Source organism: Schistocerca americana, chromosome 4 (genome assembly GCF_021461395.2).
Source record: "Schistocerca americana isolate TAMUIC-IGC-003095 chromosome 4, iqSchAmer2.1, whole genome shotgun sequence".
NCBI classification, from domain to species: domain Eukaryota; kingdom Metazoa; phylum Arthropoda; class Insecta; order Orthoptera; family Acrididae; genus Schistocerca; species Schistocerca americana.
The window spans coordinates 716119031-716145812 of NC_060122.1; the positions used below are offsets into that span (position 1 = coordinate 716119031).

Below are 26782 nucleotides of genomic sequence, written 5' to 3' on the forward strand. Positions count from 1 at the left end.
TAAATTAGTGTGAATAGAACAGGAGATATTGTACCTCTCATCTAAGCTTTCTTGATAACAATTCACATATGGAAGTGATGTTTGGCAAAATGAAATGATCAGTAGTTTAAAATTTTTCATTGGGTGACCACATTAGTTGTAGTGTTGCAAATAATTATGTAAGACATGCTTAGCGGTACAATGTAGCATTTAAATTTATAGATTCTGTAATGAACAAGTTGTGAATTTCTTCCTTAACTTTTATATGTGTTGGCCAAGTGAGTTATAAATTAGAGTGATAGTAGTATAGACGGCACAAACCCCGCTGAAAGGACGGCATACCAAAGGGGTAGCAGGCATTCAATGTATAAATGTCATATTTTGTCTCAATTTCAATCTGCTTGTGTTAAAGATTTAAATAAGTTGTGATTTTTTCTTCCTTAAATTTTATATGCGTTGGGAAGGGAGTTATAAATTAGAGTGATAGTAGTATGGATGGCACAAACCCCGCTGAAAGGACGGCATACCAAAGGGGTAGCTGGCATTCAATGTATAAATGTCATATTTTGTCTCAATTTCAATTTGCTTGTGTTAAAGATTTAAATAAGTTGTGATTTTTTCTTCCTTAACTTTTATATGCGTTGGGAAGGGAGTTATAAGTTAGTGTGGTAGTGGTATGGACGGCATGAACCCCGCTGAAAGGACGGCATACCAAAGGGGTAGCTGGCATTCACCTAGCTGTTTTCTTGTCTTTGCTGTAGCAATAAGTTGTGAATTTCTTCCTTAACTTTTATAAATGTTGGCCAAATGAATTATGAATTAGAGTGATAGTAGTATGGATGGCACGAACCCTGCTGAAAGGACGGCATACCAAAGGAGTAGCTGGCATTCAACTAGTTTCTTTTCTTGTGTTTGCTATAGCAAGTTATAACAGATATGTAGTTAATGACTCGTACAAACCTTTGAAAGTGAAAAGTTTTTGGAAATTTTTGATAAGATAAGTTTACAAAAAATATTTACCATGCTATGTTACGTAAGTAGGATTGATGTTGTGTGTTATTTGGACAATGCCATATTTTTGAGATGTAATAACTTTTTGTAGAATATTATTGTAGAGGCAGCCCACTACCGGAGTCAAGGATTTTCTTGGTGATTGTAATTTCATTACTTATTTGCACTGTGTGTTTTGTTCATATGTAGTGATGTCTAATTCCCTAGCCGATTCTTTTACGCCTGTGGCTTCAAAGAAGTTTTCGAGGGCGGGGATGTAAGGGGTCCGTAGGCCCTTACTATAAGTTTTGCGACAGCACAGGTCGACAGGACAAACAATCGATAGTGTGTGTCGGGTTGCGAGAGCGAGAGCGAGTGTTGAGTCAGTCAGTGAGTAGAGTGGGACCCAGGCTGCGGGCCGGGCCGTGGGGCGGCCGGTGGCCGTAATGCAAGGCCGTACCGACAAAGGGGGTGGCCATCGCCGCGGTTTAACCCCTTTTGTGTTAGAAATATACGGGAAAGTGAAAAAGTATAATTACTAGTGTGATTCAGTGACATTTTTTGTGCCGATATTGTAATTACGCGTCTACCGCGCCGGCATCATTTGGATTGCAGTGTTGGATTGCAGTGTTGGATTACAATGATGGAAATTGCGTGTGACGATAAGGAATAACGAAAGGGCCTGTGCTGAGATTAGCCGTTATTAATTCTGTACGACGAAGGCAGTGGCTGTCTCCATACCTTGTGTTTTTGTGATGAATATAAGTCGTTGATTAATGAAGCTGTGTTGTTGTTCTTCTTGGCACCAGACATTTCTTTATTACAGCATTTGAGAAGGACAAAAATGGAATGTAACATCTCCGTAGCAGTCCAACCCGATTGCCAGCCCATTAGGTACACGGTCACATTAATTATTATCTATTTGCTACTTTTCAGATCCCAATCGAGCGGGATAAGTCAGAAGATTAAAAGGGAGTGTTACAGTGGGGAATCGTAGGACGCCCCTAGATAGGTCAGGGGTGCACTACACAAAGGAAGCGGCTACTCGGGTAGCAGAGAACTTGTGGCGTGCACATGGAGTTTTTTTCGGCAGTAGTGCGAGGTGTCCTGATGAACACTCACCAGTCAACGTGCATGCAGGGAAATCAGGACATGCTCAGTGTAAAGACACTTTAGCTATCAAGGTATTAGCAGTAAATTTTCAGAGTGTTCGGAATAAAGTTCCTGAATTTACTGCCCTCCAGGAAGCATGTGGCGCGCAAATTATTCTCGGGACCGAGACCTGGCTGAATGCTGAGATAGGAAGTTCTGAAATATTTAGTGAGGGTTGGAATGTGTATCATAAAGAGAGATTAGACACTGTAGGAGGTTGTGTCTTCATTGCAGTTGACAAAAATTTTGTGTCTACTAAGGTCGAAGTAGAGTGTGATTGTGAAGTTATCTGGACACGTTTAACAGGGCTAGGGGAAATAAAGTTAGTTGTGGGGGGTTATTACGGGCCACCAGGTTCTACCGTGACAGTTCTAGAATCATTCAGAGGGAGTCTACATTCTGTATCGTAGAAGTACCCGGATCATGCTTTATTAGTCAGAGGCGGCTTCATCCTACCTAGTATAAACTGTGATGTCTACGGATTCATTACAGGTGGTACAGACAAGCCGTTGTGTGAATTACTTTTGAACACCATATCCGAAAACTGTCTTGAGCAGCTAAATCGACAGCCAATGCGTAATGGAAATATTTTAGATCTGGTAGCCTCAAACAGACCAGACCTCATCAACGGTGTCAGTGTTGAGACAGGGATTAGTGATAATGATATTGTCATTACGACTTTGGTTATGAAAGTTAAAAGTCGGTCAAGAAGGCTAGGAGAGCATTCTTACTAGAAAGAGCAGATAAGCAGTTGTTATCATCCCACTTAGTAAATCAATCGACTTCATTTACTTCCAGTACGATGGACGTGGAAGAATTATGGGCAAATTTTAAACACATTGTAAATCACGCATTGGACAAGTATGTGCCGAAATAGTGGGTTATGGACCGGAAAGACACACTGTGGTTTAACAGCGCAGTTCGGAGCATGCTCAGGAAGCAAATGCAGTTGCACTCACGGTACAAGAAAGATTGGGAGAATGAGGACAGGCAAAAGTTAGCGGAGATTCTTGCTGCTGTAAAAAGAGTGATGCGCGAAGCATTCAACCACTACCACCGTCATACCTTAGCAAAAGATCTTCCTGAAAACCCAAGGAAATTATGGTCTTATGTAAAACCGGTAAGCAGGCTGAGGGCTTCCATCCAGTCACTCACTGATCAGTCTGGCCTGGCAACGGAAGACAGCAAAACGAAAGCTGGAATTTTAAATTTAACATTTGAGAAAACTTTCACGCAGGAGGATCATACAAACACACCGCCGTTTGAGTCTCGTACAGATTCCCGTAAGGAGGACATTGTGATAGACATCCCTGGGGTTGTGAAGCAGCTGAATGGGTTGAAAATAAATAAATCACCAGGTCCTGATGGGATTCCAACTCGGTTTACAGAGAGTACTCTACTGCATTGGCTCCTTACGTAGCTTGCATTTATCGCGAATCTCTTGCCCAACGTAAAGCCCCGAACGACTGGAAAAAAGCGCAGGTGACGCCTGTTTATAAGAAATGTAGAAGGACGGATCATCAAAATTACCGACCAATATCCTTAACATTCGTTTGTTGCAGGATTCTCGATCATATTCTCAGTTCGAATATAATGAATTTCTTTGAAACAGAGAAATTGCTGTCCATGCATCAGCACGGCTTTAGAAAGCATCACTCCTGCGAAACGCAACTCGCCCTTTTTTCACATGATATCTTTCGAATCATAGATGAAGGGTATCAGACGGATGCAATATTCTTTGACTTTCAGAAAGCGTTTGACTCAGTGCCCCCTGCACACTCCTAACTAAGGTACGAGCATATGGGATTGGTTCCCAAGTATGTGAGTGGCTCGAAGACTTCTTAAGTAATAGAACCCAGTACGTTGTCCTCGATGGTGAGTGTTCATTGGAGGTGAGGGTATCATCTGGAGTGCCCCAGGGAAGTGTGGTAGGTCCTCTGTTGTTTTCTATCTACATAAATCATCTTTTGGATAGGGTGTATAGCAATGTGCGGCTGATTGCTGATGATGCTGTGGTGTACGGGAAGGTGTCGTCGTTGAATGACTTTAGGAGGATACAAGATGACTTGGAAAGGATTTGCGATTGGTGTAAAGAATGGCAGCTAACTCTAAATATAAATGTAAATTAATGCAGATGAATAGGAAAAAGAATCCTGTAAAGTTTGAATACTCCCTTGGTAGTGTAGCGCTTGACACAGTCACGCCGATTAAATATTTGGGCGTAACATTGCAGAGCCATATGAAGTGGGACAAGCATGTAATGGCAGTTGTGCGGAAGGCGGATAGTCGTCTTCGGTTCATTGGTAGAATTTTGGGAGGAAGTGTTCATCTGTAAAGGAGACCACGTATAAAACACTAATATGACCTATTCTTGAGTACTGCTCGAGCGTTTGGGATCCCTATCAGGTTGGATTGAGGGGGACATAGAAACAATTCAGAGGCGGGCTGCTAGATTTGTTACTGGTAGGTTTTATCATCACGCGAGTGTTATGGAAATGCTTCAGGAACTCGGGTGGCAGTCTCTAGAGGAAAGGAGACGTTCGTTTAGTGGATTGTTACTGAGGAAATTTATAGAACCAGCATTTGAGGCTGACTGTGGTACAATTTTACTGCCACCAACTTACATTTCGTGGAAAGACCACGAAGATAAGCTAAGACAGATTAGGGCTCGTACAAAGGCATATAGGCAGTCATTTTTCCCTAGTTCTGTTTGGGAGTGGAACAGGGAGAGAAGATGCTAGTTGTGGTACGAGGTACCCTCCGCCACGTACCGTATGGTGGATTGCGGAGTATGTATGTAGATGTAGTAACCTCTGACTTTCACCTGTTGCCAAACAAAGACATATGCTCTCCAAGGCCATGAAATCAACTGGAGTTTATTGCCCAATTGTTCAGAAATATTCAACATATTTCAGGATTGAACAATGTAGTGGCAGACTGTTTGTAGCACATCAACGCCATGATGGAGACAATCGATCTCACATGTCTAGCTCAAGCACAGCAGACTGACCAAGAACTTCAAGACTGCCTCAATGACACTACAGCAGGCCTACAGCTCACACTCATTGACTTACCAAAGGCAAACACTATGGTGTATTGCGACACCTGCGATGGAAAAACTCGCCCATCGATTCCGGCAGAAGTATTTCACGGTCTCCATTATTTACGTCATCCTGGAGTAATGACGAAGCTTGTATCCAATCGTTATGTGTGGCCTGAGATACAAAAGGATTGCCATCATTGTCTCATGCAAGCGTGAATTGTTAACACAGCAAATTTCAAGTCATGTTCACGCACCAGTAGGTACAGTCCCGAACATGACCGAGAGGTTGACCCACATACATATTAATATTCTGGGACACTACCAAAATCAGGTCAACGATACTTATTAACTGTTGTTGATAGATTCACATGATGGCTGGAAGTTATTCCTATAAATAATATGTCCCCTGAGACGCCAGCTGCCGCGCTTATATCTAACTGGATCACTCAGTTCGGATGTCCACTCCATATAATAACTAACAGAGGACACCAATTCAAGTCCAGTTCGTTTACACAACTGAACAAGTTTTGTAGTGCATCACGTCATACAACAACGAGTTATCATCCAGCCAGCAATGGGATGGGCAAGCAGTGGCACAGGTCCATTAAAGCCACCTACGTGTATCAAGAATCATAGTGGATGATGGTTCTACCATTAATTCATTTCAACCTTGGCACCATAAGCAAGCCTGACATTGATGCATCTCTTACTAAATCAGTCTGTGGGGAAACGCTATGGCTGCCAGAATAGTTTGTCGATCTGGGTGCCTTGACAGGAGATATATCAAAATCACTACATTTCAAGCACATTTGAGAGATCAGATCTCCACATGCGACCACAACCATGCCATGACATGACTGCATCATGACATGGCATGCAGCAAACGTTCATCCAAAAAGAGACGCGGTGTTGCACCCGTGTCGCACTATGCTCATACCACCACACCTTGTAGCAGCAATACAAGATAAGACAGTGTGCATTTTGGTTAATAGCAAGAGAAACACTGCCTGGTGGTTCGGTTAAACCTGCGTTTGTCTTGCAGGAATCTTTAGATGATCACTTTTTCCTATACTGATCAACACTGTCATCAAACAGGAGATGTGGTCCAGACACTGGGTGCTCTTCCTGACAACATTCAAGAATAGCACCTGAGACAAGTAATGAAGATGACATTCCGCTTCCACATGGGGAGGGGGGGGGAGGGGTTGTATAGCGACAGGCAGTCACACAGCTGTCCACTTGTGATCAAATAAGTGTTTAATGAGTGGCAACTGAGTTAGTGCACTGTCCACTAGGAGCGCTGACTTGTGGTTACTCATTGTCATGGCATGTGGGCATTCTGTGGTTTTTAAGCGTTATATTTTAGATTGTTCTGTTGTTGGCCACTTTCTGAGTTGCTTGTTCTCTAGTGTCTGTCAACGAATTGTTCCCTCCAGTTATGTTAATTTTATTTTCATGTTTGCTTGTAATTCCTGTAATGTGGGAGCACTCTAATTATGGAAATAAAGTGTACCATATGTAGGAGCCACCTGAAAGCAATTCTTCCACAATAAGAACATGAAATTAAGCTGCAGGCCTCACACACAGCAAGACTTACAACAAGGCTGCGTATAAATCCAGGTTCGCACAAGTATGAATGCCTTACATATGCATCCCCTCACCACTAACCTTACATGCACATTAGCGTTTCCACACGTTGAAGTTGGGAATGCTGCTTACGTGACTTTCAGGATGACAACAAGTGAAAGTATTTGTATGGTAGGTCAGCAGCTTCTAGCTGGAGAGTTTGCAGTGCCGTTGACGAAGAAAAATCGAACACACAAATGTTGGATATGGAAATGGGCATCTCACAAGAATTGTTTGGGAACATCCAACATGCTAATAAGGAATTGGTTAATAAGTGAATTGTGAAATTTTGAAGATTCACTCTCTTCCAGATAATGTAACTTCAAAATAAAGTCTCACTTCACATATCCAGCTTCACAGTTAATAATTTTCTTTTCAGCTTGAGTATTATGAACTAATTTTAGCATATGGCATGTATCAAGAATTGTATGAACATTTTTCAGTTTCAGTAGGTGCCCAAGATTACTTATTGTCAGTATGTTCACAGTATGTTGGCAGCAGCAGCATTCCATGTCACTGACCTCACAAAAACACACACAGAAAATAATTTCGACTTACAATATCTCATAATTTCTGTCATTACATCTGATGATAGTTTATTCATAAAGAAATATGGAATTGGGCACTTAAACTTTTCAATATATCGCACTATCTGAAAAACTAAAACTTCAGTAGCCATTTCTTCTGCATCTATATTCACAATGTAGCCCAAATCAACATAGCCTTTATGCACTTTTTGTTGTTGTTCCACTCAAGCTGCTTCCTAATTGACATACTATCACAAATAATTACACACTCCTTAAGATATCGTTCGTCACTGGGATTATGTTTTAGATAGTTGAAAATCTCTTGTAAATAGCCAGGTTCACTATTTGTTGATGACACCCAACCACAAAGGATATTAGGGTGGGGCAAAAGAAATATAGAGCGTACAAATCTATATGCCCTAGACGAATAGAAATGCAGAGTGAGTGCAAATTGTTTGGTCAGTTCACTGTCTCGCCTGGTTTGCTTCTTTGCATCACTGTTTCTGAAATGGGTAAGAATAAAGTCTAAAGGAAAGGCACTAAAACGTTCCTGAAGTGTACTTTCCAGGTTGTCATTTACTCAGTTTCTTTTATTTTTCAGCACTGTAATTAATTCTGCCAGTATTTCCACGCCGCATAAGTTTCATCTGCAATCGCCTCATTTTTTTTCACTTAAGGGCCACAGTTCTGTGAGAGACATCAATCTGAACAATTGCATTGCACTTCTCATGGTTGCTATCGGATTCACACAACCTATTTGTCGTTTGCAGCTCATTCATTCCCTGAAACAAAATTAAAAGAATTCATCAACAACAATTACGAGGTACTAGAACTTTAGAAAGAGACACTAACAACAATGTCTATACTTATTGTTAGTTAAACACATAGTTTTACCTCAGATACCGATAATTTATTCCTAACAAGTTGCCTTCTCCGACTGATTTTCATTTGCAAATGACCTGGAAAACTGAACAAACTTGGTATGGGGTTATCCTTCATCAGCTGTCTATCAGTTCCCCATCGAAACATGCAGCTGTCTTTTGTAAAGTGTGAAATACAAATGACGCTATGTTTCGATGGAGTCCAGTATTCCCTTCGTACTTCATGCACTCATTTTTTAAGAATTCTAGAGCGAGTGATGAAAATAAAAATAATTTAGATAGCTTTTTACAGTATTTCCCGAACAGTAATTCATTTACCATATAGCAAAGCATATGTAACTTACAGGTGAAATTGAGTACCACTTCCTGTTGTTCATCGATTACTGCAGCCGTATGCAGCATAACTGTTGAAACTGTTTGTTTGAAAAAGGAACAGATGGACTTCAAAGTCACAAGCAGAAGAACAATTGCCCCGCTACAATACGCCGACTCCACCAAAGACCTTCAAGGTTTTCTAGGCAAAGACGCCTCTGTGTAGTCTCTTCAGTTAAGTATTGAGCTCACTGATAAAATTAAATGCACATTTAATTTCTATGAGTGTCTGCTACTGACGCTAATATCTTTGCGAGTGGCGGTAAAAACTAAATAGATTTTACGAGTGAAAGTTTTTACCTTGGTTTTTGCAAAAACTTTAACTATGGATGATGTTCAAGCAGTATTTGTCGGGGAAAAAATAAATAAAGTAAGATGGAAACCCGAGGCTTTATCATGTTCCAGCTATTTTGTTACTGGCAGTTGGGATGAACAGGTATATGCTCAAGTGTCTGTCTGATTTGACATGGTTTTCGTGCTGTGTTTGGTGCATATATATTTTACAGTAAAACTGACGCTCTAAAGTTTATGCCCGTATTTGTCAATTCAAATTAATCAGAACCTCCGGCGAAGGAGAATACTGCAATTGTGATTTAGCTAGAACGACGCTCATCGGCTTTGCCTTGTCACTGCAGTTGTATTCCATTGTCTTAATTTTTTGTTGCACTGTGTAGACCATATCCGAACAGGGGGCATCTGCAATCGGAATTGCTGGGTATGGGATTCCGCTTGCAGTTGCCCAGTAGCGGGTGCCAAATTCTCTGTCACTCGAGTGTACCATTTTAAAGGACACAGTTACACAGGAAAGTATTCCAAATCCCATTATTTGCGCACCAAATTTTTGGCAAGGTCCAGTCTCAAGACCACACAGATGTGGATACGTCTCACTTTGCCAAAAAATGAAACAATGTCTATTTGCACATAGCATGGTTGTCAACAGTGAACAGCTAAAGAAATATTTAAGACACATGACATGATGGTGATTGTTCTCGTAGCCACCATCGTGTTGTGCACTTTGTATGGCACGCAAGGTTTTGATGATGAGACGAGAACCATGCACACACATCTGTTGCTATAGGTGCACTTGAGAATGGCCCATGCCCTGAAACTAGAAGTACAGATAAAGTAATTAGGAATACGGCCTGGGTGAATTATGTTTGTCTTCAAATTTATTGAGGCTCTGGTGCCCACTCAAAAGGAAATACGTAAGCTTACACTCACCAATGGATGCAACATAGTTTTTTCATTTTAATTGGAGGGTAAACTTCGTGTCACCATGTTCTCTGACCAGAAAGGGATGATGTTATGGGAGCTCCAAAGCTATTAATATCAATCCTCAGCACTGGAAGATGTGTTTTTCCATGGCCATGTCTGAAAAAATGAAAGTCGTTATGTTGTTAAGATGGCTGGCATTGGTCACATGTCTTCAATCTCACTTCAGATGTTTGTTATGAATCCTGGGTGTGTGCATGTAGATGTGAATGATGAGACGGACACTCTCAGAAATTGCAGAGACTCCCCATACACGAGCTCTGGAAAATCCAGGATGGAATATAACAATATTATGAAAAGGAAAGTTGCTACTCACCCTATAGCGGAGATGCTGTGTTGCAGATAGGCACAACAAAAAGACTGTCACAATATAAGGTTTCAGCTAAAAAGGCCTTTGCTAAAAATATATGAGATGCAAACACTCTCTCTCTCTCTCTCTCTCTCTCTCTCTCTCTCTCTCTCTCTCTCTCTCTCTCTCTCTTCCCCCCTACCCCCCGCCCCCCCCCTCCACACCACACACACACACACACACACACACACACACACACACACACACACACACACACACACACACACACACACACAAATGTGATTTTATACCGTGTATTTGGCACAGCACTGTTCCCCACCCCTGCCCTGCTATCCCTTCCCGCCCCAGCCTCCTCGTTACACCCACCCAGTTGCCATTCCCATCACGCACTGCTGCTGCTGCTGCTGCTGCTGCTCCTCGCTGAGTGACTTCAGCTGCCAGAGGATGCAGTTGTGTGTGTGTGTGTGTGTGTGTGTGTGTGTGTGTGTCTCGTCTATTTTTGGGGTCGACCGAAGCGTCCGATCCCACCCGTCGGCTTTGACCCGTGACGTAAGGCTGTTGTGATAAGTAGCAACTTTACCTTTTCATACATAATCTCTGCAACAGATGCCTGACAGTTCTCTGGCAATGCACTGCACAGGTTCAGCAGTAGTGGCCAACTACTGACTGTGTAGGCATCAAAGATTTGGTCGTATCACACATGATGGTAGCCCTAAGTGAATGGTGAGAGCGCTGTTCCATGCCATTGAAAGCTGCCTAACACTATTCTGTTCTTATAATGTGAATGCCATAGCCACACCAGGTTACAGGATACTTGTTCTCACAGTGACAATCTTGATTGACTGTCTTATTCTGGGCTAGCTATAATGCTCTATCCCAGCGGTTCTCAAGCATTAGGAGACCATTAGGTATACTTCTGAGAAAACTCAGTTCTTAGCCAACATCCCAATAAAGTTTGTTAGCTGGCAGTAAATGAAAAGTTTAGATGGAAAAGAAAAAAGAAAAAATCTAACACCATTATTTGTAAATAAATATTACGTGGCAAATTTAAAAGGAATAAAACATACAGATTTATTGGATTTTTCGGTAAGGCACGGACGTAAACATTAAGCTTCGCTACCGATCAATTTATTGCCATAACCGTATTTTCTGCTTTCACATTTGTTGACTTCACCAACTCAAAACCAAGTTGTCACCTTCCAACCTAACCTAGACCTCGGGCTGTGCTACAAATCAGTCTGTCACCACAACCAAGATATCACGGGGTCCAATACGTAACTTCAGCCATCAGTGAGGTGGTTTATACTACAGCTTTTTTGTGACACGGGTTATATTTGGTACACTGTCAAGTAACATACATCACAAGCTATGTTTACCGTTCTTTCAGTTCCTCGCTTTTTTGCTAGTATTGTTGAATGTTTCCTTTTACACATGGAAGTTGTGGTTTTTTGGAATTGGTATCCTTAAGACCTTTTTTTCCGGTATTAGATGCCAGTGACCAACTTTTCACCCATATGTCACTTCATCACCACAGTCTGTTTTTCAGTTTGTTTTCTTTACAGAGCCCAAGTAGTTCAACTTTGGCTCTCATTTCAGTACCTAAATCTATTTTCATCCCCAGAAAAAGATTTTTACAATCCAGGAATTTATTTTCGGTTTTTCAGATGAGGAAGGAAGGTGCTATTATATGTTGTTACTGATAACAGGTCGACCGAAGCGTCCGATCCCACCCGTCGGCTTTGACCCGTGACGTTAGGCTGTTGTGGTGTCACAACGGCGCGGAATTTAGTTTGTGAGAGTGGCGTGTTTGTAGGTGTCATTTTGATGCGATCGGTGGTGCTCTCTGATGGTGTGTTAGGTGATGTTTTTGGCTTAGTTTGCGAGTGTGGCGTCGTGTGTGAATTTTGGTAAATTGCTTTTTTTATGTCTTTGGTAGGTATGGATATGACTGACGGGGTGAACAGTTTTCGGTTGTCAGCTATGATGGGGGACAGTGCGTTGTCTCTAATAAAATTTCTTCAACTATTCGGATTTTTGGATGAAGTCGTGAAGTGTTCAGTATGTCATGAAGAAATGAGGCTTACTTAAAGTTCCGGCGTCTCTGACCATGTCGTAAGGATAACGGGTCAAGGGAAGTGTTCGATCCCACTGTGTGGCTGTGAATGTTGGTATTGGTATCGGGAGATGTTTTTGAGCTATATAGGTCAAGGGAAATGTTAGATCCTAATTTACGGGATCGGGAACTGCTGTTGAGCTATATAGGTCAAGGGAAGTGTTCGATCCCAATTTATGAGATCGGTAGCTGCTGTTGAGCTATATAGGTCAAGGGAAGTGTCCGATTCCAGATGATATTGTGTTTAGTGGTATTTGGGGAGTTGTGTGATTTTGGTTTTTTTCTTCATTTTGCGTGGTTTTGTATGGGGATGGGTGTCTAAATTTGTTTATATTTAGTTTGCCCCCACCCAAAAACCCCCTATTTCCCGTGCTTGTCCCGTTAGCGTCATTAGGCTTTTTGTAGAATGTGTGTGTGTGTTTGTTTTTCGTCCTCATAATGTGTACGTAACGACTTTATATGCGCCATATTGGAATCGTGGTTTATGGTCGTTTCTGCCATATTTGTGACGTCATGGGTCAAAGCAGATGGGCAGGATCGGACGCTTCCATATTTCCCTTGATGGACAACAACATAAATGAAAATGAGACAAAAAATTACTTGGCATGCGTTGGACAAGCTAAATAAATCTTACATTGTGTCTAAACTGATAGCTTAAGATCCATGTGTATCCCCACTTAGGAATTATGTACTACAGATGTGAAAGCCATTCAAATACTGATGTTTGCTGTGTGAGTAGGAGATACATGCATAATAGGAATTACTGGGTAACTCGTGAAAACCAATATATTAACTACATACACGCTCTGCAGGCCACTTTATGGTGCTCGGCTGATGATACCCTAGAACCCCTGCTAATGATTCTCTTTCTTATTACACTTGCAAAAGCAAGGAAAAAATGACTGCCTGTATGCCTCGGTATGAGTGTTATTTTTCATATTTGTCTTCATGGTCCTTATGCAAAATTTACATTGGTGTGAGAAGAATTGCTCTGCATTCAGCCACAACTTACAATTCTTTAAATTTTCTCAGTGACATTTCATGTAAAGAATGGCGTCTTTGCTCCAGGGTTTCCCATTTAAGATCACAAAGTAATATTCACATATGAATAAAACACACAAATAACTAACAGCTCATCTCTGAATTTCTTTGATGTCTTCCTTTAACCTGATCTGGTGGAGTTCCCAAGTACTTGGACAGTACTCAAAAGTCACAGTAGTGTTCTGTAGGCGGTCTCCTTTAAAAGTGAACTAGACTTTTATAGAATTCTTCTAGGAAACTGAAGTTGACTATTCACCTTCCTGCAACCCACTTTACTGGCTCTTTTCATTACAGTTACTTTGCTTTGTTACACACTATGTATTGAGATTTAATTGATGTGGTTTTTCATGTACCACACCACTAATAGTGTATTTGAATGTTACAGGGTTGTTTTTCCTACTCATCTGCATTTTTCTGCCATTTATCACACCTAATAGAAGTTTTGTCTAATATAATAATAAATAAAAGGTCTGTAAAATTAATAAGTTAGTTTTTTTGGAATGTGTAATCAATAATTGATTAGTCAGGATGAAAGCTAATGAAAAGTAAAATAAATTTAAATATCTCATTCGCATACACAAATCACTTTCTTTATCTTTTTTATCTTTTTTGTTGTTTGAAGTGAAGAACAGTAGACTCTTAACGTGCTGGAAAAACGTTTAGTTTGCGATCTTAAAATCTCAGGGGAATGGAAAATTGTCTTCTCGCCTTGCGAGAAAATTCAGATCAGTCCTAAATTAATTTCATAGGTATCACATTGACAATGTAAGAAAAAATGTAGCAAAGCAAAATCTGTAACATTTTATAAAGTGGGGATTGATAACCGTTACTATGAAATGAAAGTGGAAATGCCAGATTAAGCAATTTGACAAAGTAAGTTTTTTATACAGGCATCTGACATCTCAAACACTAATCTCACCGTTTTGAACAAAATTAAGAATTGGGCTGTATTTCAGTGAAACACGTAGAAATTACAGTAATCTCAGCTCGATTCTGGAGCGAAAGAAAAATGTTAATAGTAAAGTCATTTCTGTAATTGCAATTGCCAATAATAATTACACAACTAAACAAATTCCTAACAGGAATACAATTTCAGTTCATTTGAAACAAAAGGGAAGAATATAGGAATCTGATAACGTAAGATGCTGTCAGAAAGGCGCGCGGCTAAAGAGAGAGAAAGAAAAGACAAACATGCATTCTTATATAGGGGAAAATACAAATGATAATGCTATGCCATTCTCATTATCCTGGGCGTACATATTCGTTGACTTGCAACACAGTTAATTGGCACAAAGATTAAATTATATCTTAAACTTTTGATATTTCAACAGGAAAGGAAAATAGTACATTAATACGTCACGGGCAGGACACAATATTACACTTAGCTGTCCTGTGTCTTCCTACAGTCACCTAATGATGACACCTTCCCAAACACTGCAGTGTCATCAGCAAAGTGTTGCAGATTGCAGCTCACCCTGTTTGTCAGTTTGTTGTGTATGTTGAGAACAAGAGATGCCACATCACACTTCCACGGGGCACCCATGGCAATAGTCTTGCTGTCCAGGACAAAATGCTGGGTTCTATTACTTAAGGAGTCTTTGAACCACTCATGTACCTGAAAACCTATTCCATATGATCAGACCTTCATTAATAGTCTGCAGAGGGGGGTATGTGAAACACATTCCAAAAATACAGGAACACAGAATCTGCCTGTAACCCTTCATCCACGGTTCACAGGATATCGTGCAAGAAAACAGTAAGCTGATTTTTGCACCAGCTATGGTTTCTGTATTTGTGCTGATTTTTGGACAGAAGATTTTCTGTGTAAATGGAATATATCACATTTGAGCTCAGAATATGCTCAGTAATTCTGCAGCAAGCCTATATTTTGTGGGTGTGTTCTTTTAACCTTGTTATATACAGTAGTCACTTGCACTTTTTTACATTTGCTTGGGACTTTTCTGCTGGACAAGAGATTCATGATAAATGCAAGCAAAGTAACAGACCAATGCCAAAGAGTAAGATTGTTATGGAAATTATGTGGAGGTTGGTGGGACAAGTAGCAAGAGGAATGAAACAGTGATTTTTTTTCTTCCCCCCACTGGAATCTGAAACAAGAAAAGAACAGGTTCGGAATTTAAAGGAAGGCAGATTAGAAAATATGTAGCAGCAGCATGAGTGGGTATTAGTGAACACATGACTGCATTAAAAAAGTTTAATGAAGTCTTTACCTAACAATGGATGTCAAATTAGTAACCATGATTGATGACATGGACAATGGTGATCTAATAAATACTATACACCAGGGCTTCCCAACGTGTGGTCCGCAGACCCCTTAGGGGTCCGCCAGCTCTTTCTAGGGGGTCCACGGCCACCTTTCACCAAATCTTGTAAAATAAAGAGTAAAATTATTGAATAAAAATGTGAAAATCAAATTCATCACTATTTTTTTTTTCGTGTGAGAAACGTGTACTTTTACTTCATGTCGTATTCCCAAGCAGCCTTTGCGGTTCCTAAGTGAGAACGCATACACAGTTTAGTGCCGGAGAATGCGGCTTCTCTGATCGACTGTTTCGCAACAATACGGGGGTCGTTTGTGCGCTGGCTCACGGTGCTAGATGCGGTGAAACCTTGCGCGGAGCAAGCTTTGTCGACCAATCACAGTTCTTGCTGGCACGTATGCGGCCCCAGGCATCGTTTAATGTTAAACTTGCTTTGTCAGTGCACTACCTATTTCATAAGTCGGTTTTTGACCGGTTTATTACTTCTAACATGGATCCGTGGCTGAAGACAGGATCATTGAAGAAGGGTGCGGTTTCTCCATCGCCTTCACAACAAGGGAAGTTTCCAGTTGAAATGAATGAGGAGGGAGGACGACCAAAGGAAGAACAATCACAAGAGTGTTGATACTTCGTGGTGGGGGTGGGGTGGGAGGGGGGGTCATTGGAAACGTGGCACTTGCATTAAGAAGCTTTCAGTTCCCATGGGTTTCGCTCTGAAATTTAAAGTTGCTGTGCTCTTAACTGACTAGGGGTCTGCCATGGATTTTCAACTGTAGAAGGGGTCCGCCAGCTGAAAAGGTTGGGAAGCCCTGCTATACCCTAATGAAATAGTGTTACAAAGAGAATTTTTGAAAAGAATGGTGCAATTACATTGTAATAAACACTCTTAATTTTCCAGAATGAGAGACGAGGTACTGGCTTGGGTAGTTCATTTGGTAGAGTACTTGCCCGCGAAAGGCAAAGGTCCCAAGTTTGAGTCTCGGTCCACCACATAGTTTTAACCTGCTAGGAAGTTTCACTCTTAATTTTAACCCCTCAGATAATTTCGTTGTACTCTCCAGGGCTTATTGTCCTGAACTTGGGAACCATTGCCATATACAGACAAAAGTGAAATTTTGGGTCAAGCCCTCAATCGTTGTTCTGTACACTGGGCCATACAAAGTTCAGCATCACCAATCCATTGGCAGCAAAGATAGCTAAGTGAGTTGTTTTGTGTAAGTACTGAAATACAACGCTGCATAAAGAAACATAAACGTATGGCTGAGGCCAAACTGTGGTTTTCGTCTCAATGTACTGCTCTATTGATCCCAATAGTGGTCTGCCCTGCAAACAAAGAACCAATATTCTTAGCATCCAGTCATTCAGTTCAGCGTAACTGATGAGCACCATTACTTGCTTATGTAAATCAAGTTGTTGGGAGGTGATTCATACTGTAGACAGACCATCAGCAACAACATTCTCACCATCATTTGCAGATGGTGAAAAGAGGAGGGAATTGTCATTGTCAAGTGTGTAACCTGAATGCCAACTCCAGCTACCTCTTAGTAACTCTCAGGAAGTATAGTCGGCAGTGGAAGAGTTCCTTTTTGGAAATCCTGATTCCCCTATGTATTAGGAAATGGTCAGCAGCAAGAATCTTTTGTACCGTGAGCTTTATTATGTGTTATGGTGAAACATTGTGCTACAGAGTAGTTGTTCCTGGGTAAGTTCTACAACACTTCCCGTACACCATTTATATTAAGTATACCTAAATCAGTGCACTATGTCTTGCTGAATAGTTTAGTTCTCTGTTTATTGTAGCATTTCAAATAGCTCTTAACTACCAAAGTTGACAAACTCCCAGTGTAAGGGATGAAGGAAGTAATATTACATATCTTGCTTGCAATGCGCTGTACCACTTGTGTTTTTGCTTTTGCATGTTTTGTGAGTGTTGTCCATACCTAGGGCAAGGCAGACAATATTGTCAGCTCTCAGAATAAATTGTGCATGTTATGTAAGGCATTGTGGGTACAAATTTATAAAAGTGAATCAGATGAAGTCATTGCTTACACTGCTGTGCATAAGATTTAACCTGCCCATAAGTTTTAAAAAGATTCATGTATCTGTGAATCAACACCTGATTTATTCTGTATACCACTCTCTGTATAGTGAAATTAATGTATATAAACATAAAGGCTAAGGAAATGTGGAGAGAGGAGACGGCCTAAATTATAGAGAAAGTATAACTATTTGGCAAATGTGACAGTACTTTTGTTCCCACAGTTTTCCAGGCAGCTGAAGTGAGATACTTATGAATAACAAAACTACAAAGACCAGAACAAAAATGCTACAGTGAATCACAAATAAGACAAATATTGGCAGTCCTTAACATTCATTCCACTGAAAGACTTAAAAAGGCTTGATCTTCAGAAGCAAAGATGTTGGCCATTGTTGGCAGTACCATCATGCAGTAATGCATTCATTCTCTTAAAGAAATTACAAGTACAATTGAAAAATTATAATCCTTCAGGCGCTCTCAGTAAAATTGATGGTTTACAGGTGTTCGGGTTTGAGTTGCGATGTCATTTTTTCTTCAGTTGATATTTCGACAATGTCCCTGGTTATTTTCTTCAGTTGTAAAGTAGAGGTTTTGTTGCTTGAAACTTGTCAAACCAGTAAGGAAGTTGTTGAATTATTGTTAAAGATAAAATTACAGCTCGACTGCAAAACCAAGAACTTGTAAACAGATTGAGACATTATTTTTCACACAAAAAAGAATAGGTAGAAATGTAAGGCATCTTAGATTTATTAGGCACTTATGTAATAACAAACAACTAAAGTGAAACAGATACCATTATCCTATGCCAGGAAGGCAGTTACCGCAGGCCAGTTAGCTTGGAAATTACACCATTGCTGTAGAAATTCATAACAACTTAACCACAGATATTGACCAACAACATACCAATACCTGGGATTTAACCTATCATCTCTGTCAGAGGCCTTGCAGAATGTTGAGGGTAACAGAAGTGAATAATATTGAGAATACTAGCCTGATGTCTATCATTCAATGCCCAAGTACTGTCTTAAGTAGAAAGTAATATAGCTTCACCTGAAGGCTCTAATTGTGTTACTAACCACTGTGCTGTCTTTATTGCCATTAATTCAGGAAATTTAAAAGTAATGTGGTATGTGAAATTTGTTGTTAAGAAGAATCTTATGTGTGGGTCCCAGCTGATATAAAAAACTGGTTTACAAGTGAGTTGATGAAAAATGCAGGAGATTTGATGAATGTTGCTGCCATCATCTACTTCCCAAGGTGATGTTTTAGAATGGCTTTCATTGTACTATCATGCACTTTTGTGCTCTTGGAGTGGGAAACTGCCTCTAAAAGGCAGAAGAATGATCAACAGCATAAAGATGGAAAAGGCAAAGGAAACCACTGCAATAGACACACACAATGTGTGTTCACAAATCGAGTGGCCTTTAATTGAAAAAGTGTCATGATGATCTCGCCATTGGCAAAAGGATTGCAAACCAATCCCCCATTCAGATCTACTGCAGGAGGGGGCTGCCAAGGGGGAGGTGGGAGGTGACCATGAGAAAAAGATTGATTTACCAATGAAATAGTAACATTCTATGAGTTTGGGCGTGGAATGTCACAAGTTTGAATATGGTAGGAAAGCTATAAAATCTGAAAAGGGACATGCAGAGGCTCAGTCTAGATATAGTTGGGGTCAGTGAAATGAAGTAGAAAGAAGACAATGTTTTCTGGTCAGACGAGTACAGGATAATATTAATAGCAGCAGAAAATGGTATAACGGGAGTAGGATTCATTACGAATAGTAAGATAGGGCAGAGTGTGAGTTAATGTGAACAGTTCAGTGATACGGTTATTCTCACCAGAATCGAAGGCTCCTGCCCCCCCTCCCCCTGGAGGTGCACCATTCTTTGGCGGTTTGTGCTTGGGTACTATGAGGCCCCAGCTTTTGCAGCATCTTTTCCCGTCTGTGCTGCATGTCTATCCTCTTGCTGTTCTTTTCCCCTCCCTTGGGGAACATGTCTGGGCTGTTTGTGGGAATGCATTCTGCGTTTTCACTAACCTGACATCAGAACAATTCCTTTGTATCTTTATTGATTCCCCTTCTCCTATCCTTCGTCCACTTCAGTGTTTGAGGTTCCTCTTTCACTTATTCATCCCTGTATTCTCCTGAACGCCACACCACGTATCTGATGCATAATAGGTAACTGTCTAACACTTCGTTCACAGCCCCTGTGTGACATTCGCCTGCTTTATTTCTTCGTTGATAGTCCTCGGTGTCGACGTACTGCACTGTTATACTGGCTGAACATTGGAGGATGAAAGTTCAACACAGACTACTGTAAATTATGTAGCCGACAGATGCTCAGTTGCGTTTCACCGTTCTTTACTTTCACTGTTCACAACATCTCCCCCCCCCCCCCCCCCCCTCCCCTCCCCACACCAATATTACACAATCATATGGCCAGGTCATTACTGGTAAATGTTGATAAGCCTCAATAATATGTTGCAGGCAACAACAGCATACTGCTACATTAGTTTGCTGTTGAACATCTATGACTAGTAAAAACCTAATCACACAGTTTACAGTTCTTGCAGAATAGTATGCTATGTGTGACACTATTTTTCAAATAAATTAAACACACATTGTCATTAATTGTTCTAACACACGGTCCCCCCTGCGGGCGCGGGGGTTAGAATAGGCCCGAGGTATTCTTGTCTGTCATAAGAGGTGACTAAAAGGAGTCTCACACCTTTTGGCCTTTATGTCATGGTCCCCTGTAGGTTTGTCCTCCATTTTTCAAAATTTTCCTGAAGACCGAGCCAATTGGGGAAGGGCGCTTTACTTGGTGTGTCATGTCCATCGTGCATTGAGATCTGTAGCCCACTTTCTCGTCATGGCATTGCAGTCCCAATCATCCTCCATCTCTTCAGCAAGGACACCTTCCTGGGTGCATTTTCCTCCACCCACTATGCAGTGTCGTTTTCTGCGCCGACGGGGGACCATGGAATTCTTTGCACCTCATATCCAGCATGGTAGTCAGTCTGCTGTGGTGGGGCTGCTGTGTACCCTGTTGGTTGTAGCCCACTGAATACACAGGGATCACTCTGCTGATGCTTGTGCCGTTAACTCCCCACATATGCCAAGGAGTAAATGCCTGTCACTCTGGGGAATCGAGACTCCTGGCAGTGGTCATCCTGCCAAGGGGCCTTTGCTGCAGCTGGGTGGCGCCTGGTTGGAGTGGGTGGCATCAGGATGGATGATGCACATTGAAGTGTACCACATCATCACTTACTGGTGATCAAACGCCAACAGTCTCTAAGCGTTCAAAGTCTCGGTACAATGCAAGGAAGTATGATCCTAAATCATTCCCCTCCCTGGCCACTCCATGGGAGGAATGTCAGGCTAAGGATGGCAGTGAACCTTATTCACCCCGGTACCTCGTATGTACAAGTGCCGATGGGGACTCCTTTGTCTCGATGAAGTTTGTTTTTTGTAGAGCATTTAGAGGACAAGTTTGGGGAGGCGGAGGGCTTGTCCAAAATGTGGTCAGGGTGAGTCTTGATGAAAACGGCATCCTCTGCCCAGTCACAGGCATTACTCGCTTGTGACAAGCTGGGGGATGTTTCTGTTACCATCATGCCTCATAAGAGCTTAAATATGGTCCAGGGTATTATATTCCACAGGGACCTTCTTTTACAGTCTGACAATGAGCTGCGCACCAACTTAGAGCGACAAGGAGTTGATTTCATCCGGCATGTCTATCAGGGTCCGAGAGATAATCAGGTTGCCATCACAGTGCCTTAATCTTGGCCTTCAAGGGTGACAAATTACCTGAGAAGGTGAAGGTGATGGTCTATCACTGTGATGTCAAGCCATATATCCCTCCCCCAGAGTGGTGCTTTAAGTGCTGAAATTTCGGCCATATGTCTTCACACTGTATATTCAGCATCACATGTCAAGATTGTGGACATCCGTCCCATCCCAATACTCCAATTGCCCTGCCTCCCATCTGTGTCAACTGCAGAAAGCATCATTCCCCTTGCTCACCAGACTGCAGGATTTTACAGTGAGAAAGGAAAATCATGAGATACTAGACCCTGGACCGACTGACCTTCACTGAGGCCAAGAGGAAATTTGAGCACCTACATCGTGTGGCCATGGTCTCCTCTTATGCTGCCACTATGAGAACTGTTGTAGCCCCATCAGTTCCGCGAGTTTCAGTTGGCTCTCAGAACCGGAAGACTACACCTGCCCCCTTGATGGTGGGGGGCGCTTCCCTCCCTGTTGCTCCCACACCACCTACCTCGAGAGCACTGTCCCCCTAACCATTTGGGACACCAGTCCCCACTTCTCAGCCAGAGTCTTCTTCAGCTCCTCTCGTGAGGAAGGGGTCCCTTGGGTCACTCCCTTCCCAGATTTCTGGTAGTGGGAAAAGTGACACCCGCCAGTGACTGAAGTGCCCAAAAGCAGCTGGTCGTAGGACTTCATGATCATGTTCAGTCCCAGAGACTGAATCAGTGAAGCCCTCCCAGTCAGAGGAACCTACCCATCAGCAACAGAAATCCAGAAAGATGACCCCCAAGACCAAGGGAATTGCGGTGGCACCCACACTGCTGCCTACAAGCTCTGCGTCTGAGGATAAGGTGAAGATTCTGGTGTCTGCTAAGGACCTGGATCTCGCCAGACACTCGGACACAATGGATATAGTCTGTTCAGGAAATAAGTCTGTGGCAGCAGGTGACCCTGACGTGTAGACTACCTTATTGAGTGTTTCATGCCTTCCCAGTGTCACGCTCACGTCATCCTTCAGTGGAATTGTGGTGGTTTTTTCCACCACCTGGCTGAGCTATGGCAACTGTTAAGCTTTACACCTGCTTTCTGCATTGTCCTCCAGGAAACCTGGTTCCCGGCAATGCGGAGCCCTGCCCTTCGTGGCTACAGGGGTTATTACAAGAACCGTAGCGACTATAATAGTGTGTCAGATGGAGTTTGTATCTATGTCCTGAACTCAGTATAAAGTGAACCAGTGCCTCTTCAAACTCCTCTTGAAGCTGTGGCTGTCAGGATACGGAAGACACAGGACATAACTGTCTACAATGTATATCTCCCTCCAGATGGTGCGGTGTCCCTGAACGTATTGGCTGCACTGATTGATCAGCTCCCTAAATGTTTCCTTTCTTGTGGGAGATTTTAATGCCACAACCCCTTGTAGGTTAGCACCATGCTTACTGGCTGTGGCATAGATGCTGAAAATTTACTGTCCCAACTCGACCTGTGCCTCTTCAATACTGGGGCCACCACACATTTCAGTGTGGCTCATGGTATTTACTCGGCCATTGACTTATAAATTTGCAGCCGAGGACTCTTCCCACCTATCCATTGGAGAGCACATGACGACCTGTGTGGCAGTGACGTCTTCCCCATCTTCCTGTCACTCCCCCGGATGCCCACCCAGATGGGCTTTAAACAAGGCAGACTTGGTAGCCCTCTCCTCTGCTGTCACCATTGAATCTCCCCCCACGTGGTGCCATCGATGTTGTCAGCAGGTCACAACAACTATAATTTCTGCGTCGGAAAACGCGACCCCTCATTCTGTATGGTGCCCTTGGCGAAAGACAGTCCCTTGGTGGTCGCCAGAAGTCACTGAGGGAGTTAAAGAGCGTTGGTGAGCTCTACAGTGACATAAGCGGGGACCCTTCCCTAGAGCACATAATAGCCTTTAAGCAGCTCCGTGCCCTCGGTCACATGCTTATAAAACAATGGAAACAGGAGTGTTTGGAAAGGTGCGTGACGACCATTGGGTGCCATATGTCACTTTCCCAAGTCTGGATGAAGATCGGACATCTTTTTGGGTACCAGACCCCATCTATGGTATGCTCTCTACCAACACAAATGCAGTTGCCAAGCACTTTGCTGAGCAGTATGCTTGAGCCTCTGCATCAGAGAACTACCCCCCAGCCTTTTGCACCCTCAAACAGTGGATGGAAAGGAAAGTCCTCTCGTTCACTACATGCCACAGTGAACCGTATAATGCCCCATTTACAAAGTGAGAACTCCTCAGTGCCCTTGCACATTGCCTCGACACAGCTCCTGGGCTGGATCAGATCCACAGTCAGAAGATGAAACATCTCTCATCTGACTACAAGTGATACCTCCTCGTAATCTTCAACCGGATCTGGTGCGATGGCGTCTTTCCATCGCAATGTCAGGAGAGCACCATCATTCTGGTGCTAAAACCTGGTAAAAATCTTCTTGATGTGGATAGCTAATGGCCCATCAGCCTCATCAACGTTCTTTGTAAGCTGCTGGAATGTATGGTGTGTCGGCAGTTGGGTTGGGTCCTGAGTCATGTGGCCTACTGGCTCCATGTCAGGGTGATTTCCGCTTGGGTCACTCTACCACTGATAATGTTGTGTCCCTCAAGTCTGTCATCTCTTCAGCCTTTCCCAGGTGCCAACATTTGGTTGCAGTCTTTTTTGACTTAAGTAAAGCATACAACACGACCTGAAGACGTCATATCCTCGTCACATTGTATGAGTGGGGTCTCCGTGCCCCGCTCCCAATTTTTATCCAAAACTTCCTGTCGCTCTATACTTTCTGTGTCCAAGTTGGTACCTCCCATAGTTCCCCCCCCCCCCCCCCCCCCCTCCCTTATTCAGGAGCATGGCATTTCACAGGGTTCCGTATTGAGTGTATTTCTACATTTAGTGGCCATCAACGGCCTAGCAGCAGCTGTAGGACCATCGGTCTCCCCTTCTCTATATGCGGATGACTTCCACAAGTCATATTGCTCCTCCAGTACTGGTGTTGCTGAGGAGTGCCTAGAGGGAGCCATTGACAAGGCGCAGTCATGGGCTCTAGTCCATGCTTCCAGTTTTAAGCCTCGAAGTCATGTGTCATGCACTTCTGTCTGTGTCGTACCGCTCATCCAGAACCTGAACATTATCTTAATGACGATCCACTAGCTGTAGTGGAGACATATCGATTCTTAGGACTGGTATCCTGATTGGCTTGGCTACCTCACCTCCATCAGCTTAAATGGGAGTGCTGGCAGCACCTCAATGCTCTCCACTGCCTGAGCAACATCAATTGGGGTGCAGATTGCTCTATGCTGCAGCAGCTCTACAGAGCCCTTGTTCAATCCCGCCGTGACTGTGGGAGTCTGGTTTATGATTTGGCGGTGCCCTCAGCGTTGTGTTTCCTTGACCCAGTGCACCACTGTGGTGTTCGCCTAGCAGCAGGTTCCTTTAGAATGAGTCCAGAGACCAGTGTCCCGGTGGAGGCCGGAGTGCCTCCATTGCCGATCCAACATGCCCAACTGCTCGCCAGTTATGTTGCACACTTTTGTAGTTCTCTTGAGCATCCGAATTACCATCTCCTTTTCCCACCCACTGCATTTCATCCCCCGCATTGGTGGCCCAGGTCAGGACTCACGATTGTGGTTCTCTCCGAACTGGCATCCTTCCCTTTACCACCTCTACTTGAGGTCCATTAACGTACACCTCCATGGTGTAAACCTCGGCCGAAGCTTCATCTGGACCTTTTGCATGGCCCTAAGGACTCCATTGACCCCGCTGCTCTCTGATGTCACTTCCTCTTGATTCTTGACATGTTCAGGGGCTCTGAAGTTGTTTACACAGATGGCTCAATGGCTGATGGTAATGTTGGCTTCGCCTATGTCCACAGAGGCCGTATTGAACAGCATTCCTTGCCCGTTGGCTGCAGTGTATTCACTGCAGAGCTTGTGGCTATATCTAGTGAACTTCAGTACATCCATTCCTGTTCTGGTGAGTCTTTTCTTCTGTGTTTTGACTCCCTGAGCAGCTTACAAGCTATCGACCAGTGCTGCCCTCGTCATCTTTTGGTAGCGAACATCCAGGAGTCCATCTCTGCCCTGGAATGGTCCAGTCGTTCAGTGGTGTCTGTGTGGAACCCAGGACAGGTTGGAATCCCAGGCAACAATCTTGCTAACAGGCTGCCCAAACAAGCGACGCGGAAACCGCTCCTGGAGATGGGCATCTCTGAAACTGACCTGTGTTCAGTATTATGCCGCAAGGTTTTGCGGCTTTGGGAGATGGAATGGCCACTTTTAGCCACTCTGTGGCGGACTTTTAACTTTCCCGGTACTCTACCTTCGGTCTTGGACGACAATGCCTCAACAGCAGCTTTAGTTTTATGTTTTATACGTGAGGGTGGGTTTTATCATTTACTCTAAGTTTGAGCACATGTCCTTTGTCCCTGTGTGTCCTCCAGCCTAGTGCTTTCAGGGTGGAGGATTTAATGTTTTGCAGAGTGGCTTTCTTTTCCTTTTTATCCTCATGGTCAGCTAGCCATGGTAACCTGCTTTCTTGTTTTAACCACTTCTACCTGTTTCTTGCATCTTTGTAGTTTTCTTTTCCCCTTTTGTCCATTTAAAAGTTCGTTGCCCTTCAGTCCTTGTTGTGGTTTTTCCTTTTATTCTGTTTTGTGTTGTAGGTCTCATTGTCTTATTCTCACCCTTGTGGCATTGTTTCATTCGGAACAAGGGACTGATGACCTCGTAGTTTGGTCCCTTCCCCCCTCTTTTAAACCAACCAATCACACCCGTACCTAAGCCCGGTAAGGACAAACACCTTCCTTCTAACTACCGTCCCATTTCTCTCACCAGCTGTGTTTGCAAGGTGAGAGTAATGTATGCTCCATGCCTGGCTGGTGTGGTGGCTTGAGTCTCACAATTTACTAACCACTGCACAGTGTGGATTTCGAGCATGCCATTCTGCAGTTGACCGTCTCATTACTTTGTTAATCCATCCCGTGAATGGTTTTCTGATTTGGAGAAGGCCTAGACACCTTCTGGAGGACTTTTATCCTCTGTACTCTCAACATGTGGGGTTTACAAGGCCACCTGCCCCAGTTCCTTCAGGAATTTTTAAATGACAGTGTTTTCAAGGTACATGTAGGTTCTCTCTTGTTGGACACCTTCGTCCAGAAAAACAATGTGCCTCAGTGTTCCGTAATGCGCGTCGTCCTCTTTGCTATCGCCATTAACCCTATTACGTCCTATCTCTCACTGGGCATCTCTGGCTCCCTTTCTGTTGATGATTTTGCCGTCAATTGCAGTTTTCCTCAGACTTGGCTTATTAAGTGGCATCTTCCGTCTTGTTTCAATTGTCTTTACTCATGGAACATTGACA

General features: G+C 42.9%; 1 protein-coding gene across 1 annotated transcript in view; it reads left to right on the forward strand.

Annotated features, from left to right (window-relative positions):
• The first annotated feature begins 8763 nt into the window (after positions 1–8763).
• Positions 8764–26782, forward strand: part of LOC124613950 (nucleoporin Nup43) — a 202703-nt gene continuing 184684 nt past the window's right edge. The window contains exon 1 of the mRNA XM_047142718.1: positions 8764–9006. Coding sequence (XP_046998674.1) covers positions 8896–9006 — 111 coding nt within the window. The 5' untranslated portion in view covers positions 8764–8895. The remainder of the gene's footprint in view (positions 9007–26782) is intronic.